The sequence below is a fragment of the Pezoporus occidentalis genome, unplaced genomic scaffold, assembly GCF_034315485.1.
Source record: "Pezoporus occidentalis ecotype Australia unplaced genomic scaffold, CSIRO_AGI_Poc_V1 ctg42, whole genome shotgun sequence".
NCBI classification, from domain to species: Eukaryota; Metazoa; Chordata; class Aves; order Psittaciformes; family Psittacidae; genus Pezoporus; species Pezoporus occidentalis.
This window is the reverse complement of record NW_026915747.1, coordinates 6,141,651-6,157,072: the sequence shown is the minus strand read 5'-3', so window position 1 is coordinate 6,157,072 and position 15,422 is coordinate 6,141,651. Positions and strand designations below refer to the sequence as shown.

General features: G+C 51.6%; 2 protein-coding genes across 2 annotated transcripts; one reads left to right on the top strand and one right to left on the bottom strand.

Annotated features, from left to right (window-relative positions):
• The first annotated feature begins 1,842 nt into the window (after window positions 1–1,842).
• LOC134171751 (tubulin alpha-3 chain) lies at window positions 1,843–8,927 on the top strand. Its single transcript, XM_062634273.1, has 4 exons — window positions 1,843–1,999; window positions 4,926–5,169; window positions 6,610–6,758; window positions 7,506–8,927. Exons 1-4 carry the CDS (start codon window positions 1,997–1,999, stop codon window positions 8,487–8,489), a joined length of 1,380 nt encoding a protein of 459 aa, XP_062490257.1. The 5' UTR covers window positions 1,843–1,996; the 3' UTR covers window positions 8,490–8,927.
• Window positions 8,928–12,639: 3,712 nt separating this feature from the next.
• On the bottom strand, window positions 12,640–15,080 carry LOC134171750 (tubulin alpha-3 chain-like). Its single transcript, XM_062634272.1, is given in 3 exon segments — window positions 12,640–13,802; window positions 14,534–14,682; window positions 14,872–15,080. Coding segments are annotated over 3 exon segments (1,308 nt in total). The 5' UTR covers window positions 15,053–15,080; the 3' UTR covers window positions 12,640–12,824.
• Between the last annotated feature and the right edge of the window lie 342 nt (window positions 15,081–15,422).

The following is a 15,422-nucleotide window of genomic DNA, read 5'->3' as shown; positions in this document are numbered from 1 at the left end:
AGCGCTGACAGCAGTGTTTGCATGATGCTCTACCTAACAGAAGAACCCAACAATGGCTGGATTCCCCCAGTTCCAACACAGGCATAGCCATGTGCCCAGTTGGCTTGAACTCCCTAAACCCATGGCATAGCCACAAGGAGACACAGGGTAATGCTCCCATCTGCCCTCAGAGGCAGAGGCTGGGCTGCACACGCCAATGGAGGAGAGCTCTTCCGTGGATACCATCCTCTTGCAGGTCAGCTCATGTCTTTGTCCCTCTAGGCTGCACATCCTCAGGGCTCAGCAGGTTGAGCACCCACCATGCTGCAGGCTCAGCTGGGAAATGAAACTTCCCAAAGAAATTCACCCTTTGCATGAGGGTGTCCTTACAAGCAGGTTGGTGCACACAGGTCCTTGGAGAGGGTTAATTTTGCCTCCTGGGAAGACCTTGAGGTCCCCTTAGAATGGGTTGAGGAAGACTTGGCGCAAGCGAGCTTTGAATACATCCCAAATTACCCCATCGTTACCTTCCTGCTCCAATGTGTGACCCCCTTCACGGTGAGCTGAAAGGTCTCCCTTTCTTGAGGGTTGAATTACCCTTTCCTCCTATGTCCTGTACTCCAAATGCAACCAACTCAATGGTCTACACTGGACTTGTTTCACTATACCAACGTCTATCTTGTACTGGGAAGCCTAAGCTGGACCCAGTAAGCAGAGGGGTCCCACCAGTACTGAAAAGGGGGAAATTCCTGCCCTTGACTGCCTGAGGCTTGTACCCATGCAGTTTGTAACACAGTTATCCCTCTAACCTGTTGCAACTGTGGCAGAACCAAAGAAGGTTTGGGAACGTTGCAGTGGGAAAATGAAGAAGGATGTATGGGAATTAGGAAACAGGTCACCACCAACTGCTCTTGTCTGCTGGCTGCTTGTAACCACACAGGTACTACTGAGACCTAGGGGTGGATGCAGAGCAGTCTTAAAGATGTACTTACACATCTTCAGCCTGGAGAAGAGAAGGCTCCTGAAGGGGAGACCTTAGAGCAGCTCCAGTGCCTAAAGGGGCTGCAGGAAAGCTGGAGAGGGGCTTGGGACAAGGGCCTGTAGGGCCAGGCCAAGGGGAATGGCTTTAACCTGCCAGAGGGGAGACTGAGATGAGCTCTTAGGCAGAAGCTCTTCCCTGTGAGGGTGCTGAGGCGCTGGCACAGGGTGCCCAGAGAAGCTGTGGCTGCCCCATCCCTGGCAGTGTTCAAGGCCAGGTTGGACACAGGGGCTTGGAGCAAGCTGCTCTAGTGGAAGGTGTCCCTGCCCGTGGCAGGGGTTGGAGCTGGAGGAGCTTTAAGGCCCCTTCCAACCCAAACCATTCCATGATTCTGTGATTTGCACGATGGGGCCAAAACTGTCTCAGTTTTAGCTCTTGGCAGGGGAGCAGAATGACCCTGTAATGACCAACAGAAAGGGCAAATGAGGGTTTGAGCCTGCATCCCAAGGGTGCACAAGTCAGCAGATTCCCATGAAGGTCATTGAGCATCTGGAACACAGCCCAAATATTGCAGGTTTGTGTCTAAAAAGAGACAAAAGATGCAGCAGATCAGCGGAATAATGATAAGGGGAAGACTCCTTCTGCTGTATAAAATCCATATAAGGGGGACACAAACTTCCACAGAGTTTCCTTCTTTTTAGCCAAACCCCACATTTGTCATCTATTTCCCCCCACCACCACTTTTTTCCCCCCTTTTCCCTCCCTTTTGAGGCTCTTTGGAGAAAGAAAAGAAATAATCTCCCATTGTACCCTCCCCAGGTGTGTTCCATCACAGCAATCCCACCAGCTGGACACGAAGAGATCCTTTTATCCCTTGCTGTTTCCCGGGATGCAAAGGAAAAGGAGCTCTGCTCCTTTAAGCTAGTAGAGAGCTTCTTTCTATTCAGGTGGAGTCCAGCCTTCCTGGGCTATAAAGTTGCAGGGAGAGGCAGGGCAGCAGCTGTTTGACTTAGATCTTAGCGAGCCTCCAGTCTCATCATGGTAAGAGCATGCCTTGTGTTTGTCTTGGTCTAAACTTAACATAGAGATTGTGTGTTTTCCACTGTAATGAGTTAAACCCCTTGATTTCCTTTCCTCCCCCCTTCTCCTTTAGCTTGGGAATGTTAATTCCAAACAGCTTGGTTGAATTGCTGATTACCTGATGGGTTATTGAGTCAGTGTTTGCTCCTTATAAGGGAAAAGTGAAGGATTTGCTTGGAGAAGCACCATTTAAGTGGCCTCTTGCTGCTTTTTCACTGGGAGTTTGGAGCTCCTGAGGTGGGGGCTGGAAAGTTGGGAAGTTTTTGGCTCTTTAATGCAAGTTGGGGTTTACTTTTTGGGGGGGGACCAGTACCTTAACCCAGAACTATGCGGTAAACTGGGGTTTAAGTTCTGATGCTCCTGGCCCTGTCTGTTTCCCGGCTTCCCAAAGTTTAACACTTCAGTTTTTGCTTTGCCACAGGGAACTGGTGCAACTTCCACAGACCTTTAGGTTTTTCCTTCCTTAGGAGTGAGCTGCCATGTTGCCTTTGTCTGCTGCAAACCCTTGGGATTAGCTGTGAAATGAATAAAGCCCCTTTTCCTTCTAGGTTTTTAGTTGAATCTTCGGTCTAAAGAGTTTGCAGCAGTGAAACTGAGCTGGATTAACGCGGTTACCAAAACCCCTTCAACTCTGAGTAGCTCTGGCTGATTTAGCTGAAACCTGTTGTAAAGAGCAGCTTAACTTACGCCTTATTGCGAATGAAAAGAGTAACTTGTTGGAAAATCCAATGGTTTCCCTTTGCATGTTGTGAATGGAAGAAAACTTCAAAGTACTTCCCGGCGAGGCAGCGTTTGAACTTCTCCTTTTATCTGCTGACTCCTAGAGCCTGCCTTGGCTAGAAAACGGTTAAAGGTTTACATTGCGTTCCCAATGGGAAAATCAGCTGGACAAAACAATAGGCAGAGCCTGTAAAATGCAGTTTGTCCTGATGTAAATGTGGGAGAACTGGGATCTCAAAAGAAATCCTTCTGGCACATTAAGCGGGGGAAAACTTGCAGGAAAAGCTGCATTTTCCTCCTTCCAGCAGCCCCCTCTCTTTTCCATCTTAGTTTTCCTCCTCTTTTGTTCCCATTCCTGTGCTCTGGGCTGAAAATTCCAGTGCTCCCTGGAAGCAGGTGCTGGGATATGGAGCTGGGAGAGGGCAGTGAGCGGAGCAGCTGTCCCAGCCCGTGCTGGAGAAGCACCCGCAGCGCTGACCCTTGCGAGCTGTGGCAAGGAGCTATTGCAACCATTTGCTGAGAGGGATGGGCAAATGGCAGCCAGCATTTCCCACATAGTGCAAATATCAACTGGGACAGGGAGGGCTTAAACACGGCCTCCACACCCAGCAGGATGGGCTCGCACTGGGATTAAGGTGTGGGTAAAGGGGGTTGGTGTCTCTCCGAGGTACCAGGGAGGCTCATCCAGTTGGTGTTTGGTTTTATGGTGGATGACCTGGGTATGCGGTGCCCATTGAGGGCTAGGAAATGTCTTGGCACATCCATGCTTGGAGATAAAGGAGTTCATAGACTAGTTTGTGTTGGAAGGGCCCTTCAAAGCCCATCTGGTCCAACCCCTGCAATGAGCAGGGACATCTTCAACTAGACCACATTGCTCAGAATCACATCCATACTGGCCTGGAATGTCCCTATGGGTGGTGCATCCTCCACCTCTCTGGTGGCAGCCTGGGCCAGGGCCTCACCACCCTCATTGTAAAGAGTTTCTTCCCAATGTCTGTCCTGAATCTCCCCTCTTCTAGTTTAAAACCAACACCCCTTGTCCTATTGCAACAGGCCCTGATAAAAGGTTGCATTGCATCCTTCTTCTGATGGCTCCTGCCACAAGTGGTTGGTGCCCAGGGCTGTCTAGCTTTACTTACAGGGCATAGACATTCCACGGACGGAATCCCTCTGGCAGGGTAGTTATGTGTAGGGCTGTGCACACACAATGTCCTCTCAGCCCTGAGACAACTGGGTTGTCAATGGCATTTGTTATGCCCTGCTCAACGTGGGCTACTTGGAACAGAGCGTATCTATGCAGACCCCAGCTCTGGGTAGGTGGGATGAAATGAGTTGAGACCTAAAGCGAGCTGCCCATCAACACTAGAAACAGTGGGACTTGCCATCCCCAGGTGGAATCACCAGCTCCCTTTCATGGTGATCCCTTGGGAAGCAGCACTGCCCCATGCCATGCATGGCAGTAATTGGAACTCTGCTTGGGATGGGAGCCTCTGTCATCGCTGCAGCACTGCTTTGATCTCAGGGTGATGGAAGCAGCAGAGATGCCTATTACCCAGGGAGCACACAACCATCAGAGAGTCTCCAGGAGACGCCAGGACCTTCAGTACTGCCCTGGAGTGAGTTAGAGGCTCCTGGAGGATGACCTGGTTACATGAGGACTCCGAGGCTCCCCCCGGGTGTCATCCTGCCCTTGTTCTGGCTCCGGGCAAATGCTTGTTTCCTGCTGTGACTCCCAGCTTGGCTGGGGAATTCCCAAGCTTGGCTTCTCCTTGCTTAGCACACAGGTTGTTTGCTTGGATCCAGGAGCCTGGAGCTGTTGTCTGAGGTCCCATTGCTCTGGGACCTGGTGAATCGGCAGCTGCTCCACTCCATGGCAGCTGAGCACAGAGCCAGTGCTGCTCAGCTGCTTCCTGCCTCAGTGGGAAACCCATCACCTCCTTCCTTCCTCCTCCTCCTCTGGGCTGGCAGAGCCCTTCCTAGGAATGCTGTGTGTGCAGCTCGGCTGTATCCAGCTGCCCTGCAGATCACGGCTTGATCCTTCCTCCAGCTCCCCGCGGTGGGAGGAAGCAGCCTGTTTCCCTCATCATCTCCAACAGAGAACCACGGGGGTTAGTGCTAAGTCACAGGATGTCTGAAAGCCACCTTAACACGTTGTTTCCCATTCCAGAGGGAATGCATTTCCATCCACATCGGGCAGGCTGGCGTGCAGATGGGCAATGCCTGCTGGGAGCTGTACTGCCTTGAGCATGGCATCCAGGCGGATGGGACCATTCCTGGCCCCAAGCAGGTGAAACCTGTGGAACCAAAGGCTGAACAAGTGGATTCTTCTTTCGAGACCTTCTTCTGTGAGACAGCCTCTGGCAAGCACGTGCCCCGGGCAGTGTTCATAGACTTGGAGCCCACCGTGATAGGTAAGAGTGGGGCAACTGCGTGTTGTGGTGCCTTTGACCCTTCTTACTTGGGGTTTGTGTTGCTCTTCGTGCCAGCTCTCACTCTGCTTTAGTAAAACCTCTCCAGCCATCAGAAGGAAATAGAGTTTGTGTTTCCAAATGGACCTGGGGGTGACAGACCTGTTGCTCTTACTACACTGACTTGCCTTTAGTTGATCCCTCCTTTAAAGAGAGCGGCTTTCTTGAGCAGGATCTTCAGAGGTGCAAAGTGGAATGAGTTTGTCAGCCTCAGTGGCTCTGGACCGAGTTACACCATCACGTGTGGCATATCTGTTTTTGATGCTACCGGTGAAGCATCTTTGGGCAAATTGGTGCTATACATACCATAGAATCAACTGGGTTGGAAAAGACCTTTAAGATCATTGATTCCAACCTTTACCCCAGCATTAAACCATGTCATTGAGGGCCTCATCTACATGGGTTTTAAACACTTTCATGGATGGTGATTCCACCACTTCCCCTGGGAAGTCTGTTTCAATGCCTGAGCACCCTTTAGGTGAAGAAAAGGGTGATCATGGCTCTGTGGAAGCTGGGTCTCTTGCTACTGCAAGCTTTCTACTTCCCTTTCCCACCCCCTTTAGTGATCCCTGGGTGTCTGACTCTGTCATGGCATTTTGATTTCAAGTATCTTCCAAAAACCAAATCCCCTTTTGCTCAAGGAATTATTCCCAACCACCTGCATCCATCTACCTGCTCCTGCCCTCAGGGCTTCTCCTGAGTGTTTGCTCCTACCTTGCATCCAGGATGCGTGACTCATTATTTCATCTAATGAAAGGAATGCAGACATTTGGTTTGGTTCCACTTCATTTTTAGGCACCTTATTAAGGCATTGAGAACTTAGTGAGCCAGTAAAATATGAAACGTGTCCAACATTGAGACTGAGTGGGTTTAAATACCCCCTGGAGGTGCCTCCAACTGCATTGGCTGCATGGAACCTAGAGGAACTGCTCCTAATGCCTGTCTTCATAGCATGCCTGAAGCTGGGTCAGATACACTGAGCAGGAATATCAACCCTGGAGGCATTCTGTCTCCTCTTCAGTAGGCTGTAGAGCAGTGGATGGAGGGGATACTTCCAGCCAACTAGATGATTTTAAGGTCCTTTCCAACCCAAACCATTCTATATGGTAACTGTAATCCCACAATAACATTGGAAACATGGGCAGTGTCCTACATCTTTGAGCTAAATTACATTAGGATCCCAAGGTAGCTGCTGGGTGAAGATGGAGGAGGTTTAGTAGGACCTTGGATGGGATTATCCTTGCTCCTTCCATTATTCCCAGTCTGAACTAACCATGCCATGACCTTCATCTCTCGTGGGTTCCTGGTAGGTTTGCTGTGTGATTTACTGTCACAGAACCTGTAAATGTGTGCTGCTCTTCATGACTGCTCCTCCTTGTGTAGATGAGATCAGGACTGGGACCTACCATGCGCTCTTCCACCCAGAGCAGCTCATCAGTGGCAAAGAAGATGCTGCCAACAACTATGCCCGTGGTCACTACACCATTGGGAAGGAGATTATAGACACTGTCCTCAGCAGAATTCGTAAGATGGTAAGAGAAAAGAGAGTCTTTCCATTAAAGTAACACATCATGGACATGTCCATGGACACCATGGACGACACAATTACACTCTGGGGATGTGGTAGAAGTCTTCAGAGGAAAAATAAACCCTTTATGTGAGCTCAAAAGGTGGCTTCTGCTGTGATTAGCTTTGGTGCTCAGTAAGGCAAGGGGCCATCTGAACCTGCTCTAAAAGCAGCTGTCATTGCATATTATACATGTATGAAGTTGCACAACACTAGGCCCAAGAGATAGGAGAGGAGGACTTTTGACCACAGGGCAAACACACCCTGGTTGTGCAATTGGAGATGTTCTAAATGGACAATTGATAACAGGGCTGGGAAGATCAAACTCCATATTTGATAAGAGTGAAGCAGGATTGTAGCATACTTGGATGCCTGTCAGTGAGATGTCTTTGGGATGTCTCCTAAGGGACATATACTACCTCAAATCCCCTCTCAGGTGCTGAGCTCTGCATTGAGCTGATAAGGGAGCAATCTGCCAAGGGTTTCCATCTGACCAGACAGACCTACCTATGGTAGTACCATAGACATGCAGCACTTGAGGAACACAGGCATACTTCAGATGCTCAGCAGGGTGATGTACTGTGTGAATTCACTCCAGGGCTTGGTCTCACTCTGGTCACGAAGTGCTCTAAACAGAACTATCGCTGTATTATTTGGGATGGTTATTCCAGTCCTTTATTGAGAGAGGTAACTATACATTGTTCTGCTGCAGGCTGACCAGTGCAGTGGCCTCCAAGGGTTCCTGGTGTTCCACAGCTTTGGAGGAGGCACAGGCTCCGGGTTCACCTCCCTGCTCATGGAGCGGCTCTCCGTTGAGTACAGCAAGAAATCCAAGCTGGAGTTCTCTGTGTACCCAGCCCCACAGGTCTCCACGGCAGTGGTGGAGCCCTACAACTCCATCCTCACCACCCACACCACCCTGGAGCACTCGGACTGCTCCTTCATGGTGGACAATGAAGCCATCTACGATATCTGCAACCGCAACCTGGACATCGAGCGTCCCACCTACACCAACCTCAACAGGCTCATTGGGCAGATTGTCTCATCGGTCACCGCCTCCTTGAGGTTTAACGGCGCTCTCAACGTTGACCTGATTGAATTCCAGACCAACCTCGTGCCCTACCCACGGATACACTTCCCCCTCACCACCTATGCCCCCATCATCTCGGCAGAGAAAGCCTACCACGAGCAGCTCTCGGTGCCAGAGATCACCAACGCTTGCTTTGAGTTCTCCAACCAGATGGTGAAGTGCGACCCGCGCCGGGGCAAGTACATGGCGTGCTGCCTGCTGTACCGGGGCGACGTGGTGCCCAAGGACGTCAACGCGGCCATCGCGGCCATCAAAACGCGCCGCTCCATCCAGTTTGTGGACTGGTGCCCCACGGGCTTCAAGGTGGGCATCAACTACCAGCCTCCCACCGTGGTGCCCGGTGGGGACCTGGCCAAGGTGCAGCGCGCTGTGTGCATGCTGAGCAACACCACGGCCATCGCCGAGGCCTGGGCACGCCTGGACCACAAGTTTGACCTGATGTATGCCAAGAGAGCCTTTGTGCACTGGTACGTAGGGGAGGGCATGGAGGAGGGTGAGTTCTCGGAGGCCAGGGAGGACCTGGCTGCCCTGGAGAAGGATTATGAGGAAGTTGGAAGGGACTCGGCTGACGGAGAAGAGGATGAGGCTGATGAGGATGAGTATTAACAAACTGCAGCTTGGTCTTTAATGAAGGCAAACCTCAGATGAAACCAAACCCTCTGTCAGAAGCCTTAAACTAGTCCTGAGTGCCTGGAGGTGCCAAAGGATTGTCCTGAGCCTCAGTGCTACTGTTTGAGGTGTTAAACCTTTCCTGCTTGCATAGTCTACGTGCTCATAGTGCACGGCTGTAGCATGGGTGTCTCGTGCTTTATCACACTGCTGTTGATTGATGAGTGAAGCTGAATAAGTGCCTGACTTTGTGTTGGGGACACATAGGCAGAGGATCCTGGTCCCTAGGCCAGGGGGATGTTGCAAGCTGCCTGCTTTGGCTTGAAATGGCAAACTCTTGCTCTGGCTTTTAATGTAAAAGCACCTTTTAATTAGAAAAAGCACCTGTAAACCTCTATGCAACTGCCTTTATTCAAATAAAAAAAAGACTCTTTTGGGGGGGGTTTGCTTTTAGTTCTTTGACTTTAACCCAGGTCTTTGTATGGGGCTGGCCCTACTGCATGGGTGTTGCTTTGGGGAGAAGAGCAAGTGATGATCAGGGTGTGATAAAGCCATCTGTGAGGGTCATCAACCATAATGCCTGCTGTGATGGAAGTGTCCTGTATCCTGCAGGAACTTGATGCGGGAGCTGGATGCTGCTTTTCTCACCTTGTCTGGGAGCAGGCAGGGAATTCCCAGTTTGATTGTGCCTGGGTAAAGAGCAATGTCCTGGTGGGGTTTTGCCTCCTCCCATCTATGGTAGAGCTTGGTTGTTCCCTGGGCATTGGGGCAGTGCTGGGGTCTTGCTCAGGGGTTGGTGCGAGCATGAAACCAGCACCATGTGCATGGGCTAGGAGTTTGCCCTGAGGAGCTGAGCCAGGCCCTGTGATGACTCAGGAGGAAAAGCAATGAATTGCCTACGATAAGATATGGAAAGGGAGTGTTTGTAAGCCTGTGGGATAGGATCATGGCTGCTCCACGCTGCATTGAGTCTCTACGTTGCATTACACTTTGTGCTTGTTGTATACTATAGCCTCCATCCATGCTTTATTTCAATGCTGGGCTCAAAGTGGAGTCAGTCTGTAGTTACAGTTGCCTTCTCCACTGATGGAGGCATGATTCTGGAGGTGGTCCTAAAGTGATGCACTGGGAAGTACAAGCAGGGATGGGAGGTATTGCTGTGTCCTGTACTTGGGAGATGGAAGGAGACCAGAGGATTGTGTCAGCCTGAAAAGCCTGGGTGTTGACACCATGAATGGGCAGTAGATGGACCTCAGGAAGATCCCTCTTGGGCTGAAGCCTCCTCTGTGCTCTGGCTGGTCCTTCTGGGGATGGTCACTAGCTCCTGCCTCATCTGATGGGTCCTCTCATTCGTCTTCAGCTCTGCTAGGGTGGTGCAACACTGAGACATCCCAAAGCTGATGAGCCCAAAGACCTTGGGGCTGAGTAGGTTTCCTCTTATCCACCTTAGGTGGTCACTTTCCATCTCCTGGGTTTCCCGTTGGTTGTCTCCATACCACATCCCTAACACTGACAATAACCCTCACAGGGGGAACAGGAGCTGCTCCATTTGCCAGAAATAAGACTATTCAGGGCTCAAAGATGCTCTAAAAGAACACAGGTGAGCTCTGGTTCTGTGCTCATAGGTAAACATGCTGAGATGTTTCCAGGCATGTTCTTGAGGGCTACCACCTTTCCCAATAGCTACTGGTTCAATCCCCCCAAAGAAGGGAGGGCCAGCAGCCTGGTGGGGACGTGGGTCAAGGATCATTCCCACTTGGAGCCACAAGCCAACCAGTGTGGCTGAGCAAGAGCAGAAGCGCAGCCACGTGCTCTGGGATGATGGAACTGTTGCTGGGATCAATCACTTTGGTGCATAGGTCAGCACAGACCTGCTCCTGCCCTCCCATGAATGGAGGGAAGGAAAGGATTTTGCTTGCAGGGGGAGCAATCCTATGGCTTCTGGAGACTTGGCATCTCCAGCTTGATGGCCATAGGCAATGCTTTGGCCCCTCCATGAGCAGTGCTTTATTGCAGAGCTCCAGCTTTATTTTCCCTACCTGTGTGCTGGAACACCAAAGCTGGTCATAAAGAAGTTCACTGAACAGCATCACGTGGAGCAGCAGGTCTGTGTTTCCACCACATTGCTCCAGCCAATTCACCACCATTCTTTCACTGCTCCATTACTGCAATAAGGGTGGATCACAGGGGTCAGGGTGGATTTGCTCATCCTTATCCTTCAGGGAGGGCTCAAGGTGCCTGCAGAGTTCTGCCAATGACTTGTTATAAGGTCTTGGGCAAGTTCACCCTCCTTGGTTCTATCCAGCATTACCTGCTTCCTCTTGCTTACATCCCATGGCCTAACACAAGCCAAGAGCCTTGCCTGGTCCTCCTGGGGCCAGTGATGATAAGGATGCTTAGTGGAGGTTGTAGTTCAGCACAGGGCAATGTGATGTCCTCCACATGGCTGGGGGACAAACTGCTTCACTCCATCACTTCTGGGCTCCGTTTAGGGCCATTACACAGAGATGTGATAGAAAGGGTCCATCACAAGCAGGTGAGCCTGAAGCCCATGAGCATTCACAAGAGTGCCCTGATGGAGCTGCAAGGCTGCTGGGGAGCAGGCAGGAGACAAACATGTCCCGAGTGGTCCAGCAGCCAGACCTTCCCTGCACCCCCAGCATGGACAAGGGCTGCGCAGCAGCTCACACTATACAGCTCTGCACTCAAGCCATCAGGCACACCAGAAGGTTTAAAATGGGAAGAATGAATACCAACAGTACCTTTTCCAAGCAGGAAGTTGACCCCCAAAGGGCGCAGAGTGTTCAGTAAGTCCATGGAGATTTAAACCTTTCCAGCATCATAAGATGAGGTTCTAGATGTGACCTCAGGCCGCCAGTGATGGTACAACCATTTTGGCTGCTGTGCCTCCCTCCTGCAGCCCTATGGGCCATGCAGACAGCCCATGAACCCCAGACCAGGACCCCAATCCCAGGACATCTGTGGTGAGCAGAAGAATAGCTCCTCCCACCAAAACCATTGGGCAACTCTCACTCAGCTCCTGTCCACGCACCCACATGGGTAAGGTAGAGCTGGCACTGCACGTGTCAGAGCTACTTCCTGCTTTGTCCCCCCTTTTTTTCCCCTCTGGAGGGAAGTTTGGACATCACTTTGGGATCTACACCAGCTCCCCACAGAGAGGCTTTCCCCAGCACGTAGAACTGCATCTGGTGGGGCCAGGAGCCTCAAAGCAGGCAGAGGAAAGCCCATTCATCCCATCACCAGCACCACCAGTCTAAGCAGCGCTGCTCCCCCAAGCAGAGGGCAGCTGGAGCTGACACAGCCCCAGTAGCTCCCACCTTGTTGGAGTTGGGGCATTACCACCCCTGGGAGCCCAGCTGAGTAATAGCAAGTGCAGGCAGGCTTTGATAGAGCCCTGCGCTTGCTTCAGGGTGTTTAAGGTTCCTCCAGCGCAGCCCAGAGCCAAGAGCCCTTCAATTACAGCCTGGCTGCAGATCCAGATCCCCATCACACCCCAGCCAGCTCCTTTCCTTGGGTCACTGACTAGGCGGAGAGATCCCAGTGGAGAAATAACCTGCTGCAGTGCAGGGATCAAGTTAAATCCCCTTTTCCTGCTCATTAGCTGCTTGCAGGGATTTCAGCATCATGATGAAGAACAGCCGAGAGGGAAGAAGTCTGACTGGGAAGACAACCCCAGACTTCAGGACTTAGGGATCAGACATTGTTTGGGTGCATTTGAAAGGGTCCAACAGACAGAAGTATTTGAATTCCCATCTCAACTTCCAGGGCTGGCAGCGGGACATGGATTGCTTTAGCAGAGCCCTGCATGGTAGCAAGGGACCAGACAAACCTGATCTTGCTCCATTCTATGCCTTGGAGCAGAGAGCAGCACAGAAACCCAGAGCCAGGCATATTGAAGCACGCACGGAGGCCTTGGGAGCTGGTGCACAAGTGGGATCAACACCCCAGTGTTCATGTTAACACCCCAGGGCAGGGGGCATCCATCCTAATGTCACCAACCCAAGCATCTACAAGGAAGACAGCCCTTTAGGCAGGGTTGCACTGACCAAGGCAACATGGGAACAACCCTGCAGCCACCACCAGCACCCCACTATGACGTGGTTTGGCAGCACATCAAGACAGGAGATAGTTTTGCAGGTCATCATTTATTCAGTCAATTGTGCATACACAAGACTTGGATCAAGAGGTGCTTTTGGACCAGCTTTAAGTTCTAAAGCCACAATTCCTCAGACCCATCCCACAACTGCCTCCTCTGGCAGCAATTGCAAGATGAGGAGACCCGAAAGCTTCATCCAAGCCACCATGCAACAGTTAAAGTAATTCACCACAAAACTCCCTTTCGTCAGCCGAGTCCCTTCCAACTTCCTCATAATCCTTCTCCAGGGCAGCCAGGTCCTCCCTGGCCTCCGAGAACTCACCCTCCTCCATGCCCTCCCCTACGTACCAGTGCACAAAGGCTCTCTTGGCATACATCAGGTCAAACTTGTGGTCCAGGCGTGCCCAGGCCTCGGCGATGGCCGTGGTGTTGCTCAGCATGCACACAGCGCGCTGCACCTTGGCCAGGTCCCCACCGGGCACCACGGTGGGAGGCTGGTAGTTGATGCCCACCTTGAAGCCCGTGGGGCACCAGTCCACAAACTGGATGGAGCGGCGCGTTTTGATGGCCGCGATGGCCGCGTTGACGTCCTTGGGCACCACGTCGCCCCGGTACAGCAGGCAGCACGCCATGTACTTGCCCCGGCGCGGGTCGCACTTCACCATCTGGTTGGAGAACTCAAAGCAAGCGTTGGTGATCTCTGGCACCGAGAGCTGCTCGTGGTAGGCTTTCTCTGCCGAGATGATGGGGGCATAGGTGGTGAGGGGGAAGTGTATCCGTGGGTAGGGCACGAGGTTGGTCTGGAATTCAATCAGGTCAACGTTGAGAGCGCCGTTAAACCTCAAGGAGGCGGTGACCGATGAGACAATCTGCCCAATGAGCCTGTTGAGGTTGGTGTAGGTGGGACGCTCGATGTCCAGGTTGCGGTTGCAGATATCTTAGATGGCTTCATTGTCCACCATGAAGGAGCAGTCCGAGTGCTCCAGGGTGGTGTGGGTGGTGAGGATGGAGTTGTAGGGCTCCACCACTGCCGTGGAGACCTGTGGGGCTGGGTACACAGAGAACTCCAGCTTGGATTTCTTGCTGTACTCAACGGAGAGCCGCTCCATGAGCAGGGAGGTGAACCCGGAGCCTGTGCCTCCTCCAAAGCTGTGGAACACCAGGAACCCTTGGAGGCCACTGCATTCCTCAACCTGCAGCAGCAGGGAAAGAACCGTAAGGACCAAGTTACAATAACCAAGTTATTGTGGCCTCACTGGACTAGAACCAAGGCAAAGCACCATGGTCCACCATCAAGTTTAAGGCCATATTTACTCCTGCTGTCATACACCTTCAATTGCTTACAGGTGATTTCTGCTGTACAGAGCAAATACAGCTTGTAAATAATCTCCTGCTTTAGCAGCAAGGCCTACCCTAAAAGTCACATATCAGCTTATATGTAGACACATGATAGTAACAATCATGAAGACTATGAAGAGTCTGAAGGCCACTAAGAGGTTCCACCTAATCTAAAACCATCTTTGTGTTAGTACAGCACTTATGAGAGTCTACATGGGGGAAACCTTGTGCTCCAAAAGCAACCACACAAGGGAGGAGAGGCCCAAGAGGAGACATTCAGCCAGAAGCTGAGCTGGGACAAGATTTTTGGATCAGGATTGACACAGGAGTAGGACAAAACAACTTAACCTGAACAGTTAAATCACTGCTTGTTCTCCTGCTTCAGCTGAGGGTATCTTTAACCCCTTGTTTTCTCCTCCAGTCCCAGTCAGCAAGATATACACCCATATGCTTTCCATCATGTTCTAGTCATAGTGGCATGGTCAAGCTGACCATGAACCAATTGCCCTTCTCCACCATCACATCTCTTGGTCAGCTCAACCACAACCAGAGTCCTAATGCAGAAGACCCTCCGCATGGTTCTTACCATACTCTGAGCCCTCTCAACAACTGACTCAATGGTATCCTTCCCAATGGTGTAATGACCCCGAGCATAGTTATTGGCAGCATCTTCTTTCCCGCCGATGAGAAGCTCTGGGTGGAAGAGTGTGCAGTAGGTCCCAGTCCTGATCTCATCTGGAGAAGGTTGAGACCTCATGAGCGTCACTGGCACAAGACCCCCCATCTACCAAGAGACTTGCACTGATTGAGATGCAGTTTCACATGGAAGCTGCCAGCCCCACCAGCAGTTTAGGTGGCCAACACTTGAGGTCAGAGAAGGTGCTGCCCTACACAGACCCCACCAAGAGGCCTTCCATGACTTACCAATGACAGTGGGCTCCAGGTCAACAAACAGTGCTCTGGGCACACACTTCCCTGATCTCACCGCACTGAAGAAGGTCCCTAAGGAAGAATTTGCTCTCCCTGAGGATGTGTTGGAGGAGATGATGCCATCCGGCCCGATCCCATGCTCTAGGCAATACAGTTCCCAGCAGTAATTGCCCATCTGGATGCCTGCTTGTCCAATATGGACAGAAACAGATGGGAGAGAAGAGGGGGCTAGGAATGCACACTAAGGAATCAGGCTCACACTGACGTTTTTGGGTGTCTTTATAGAGCATATGGCCCTTACAACCTGCTTTTTACCTGTGGCCTAGGCTGAAGATCCAGCCCAGCAAGCCTCAGATGATCTTGGCAGAAGCCTAGCCCTACCAAGCACAAAAACAGTGCAACAACTGAAGAGAGGGTCCTACCCAAGGGTTAGGATCTAACGTGCCAGCCCTCAGCCACCACAAATAGACCCAGGACAGCATCAATGCACCAGGGACAGAGCAGGGATGCTGAGCCAGTCTTCACAAGGAGACCTTCACCTCGTG

Bases quoted from the DNA above. Each gene is read 5' to 3' on its own strand.
- LOC134171751 (XM_062634273.1), top strand. The intron at 5,170-6,609 runs GTAAGAGTGGGG...CTCCTTGTGTAG, and splicing joins CTTGGAGCCCACCGTGATAG to ATGAGATCAGGACTGGGACC. The intron at 6,759-7,505 runs GTAAGAGAAAAG...GTTCTGCTGCAG, and splicing joins TCAGCAGAATTCGTAAGATG to GCTGACCAGTGCAGTGGCCT.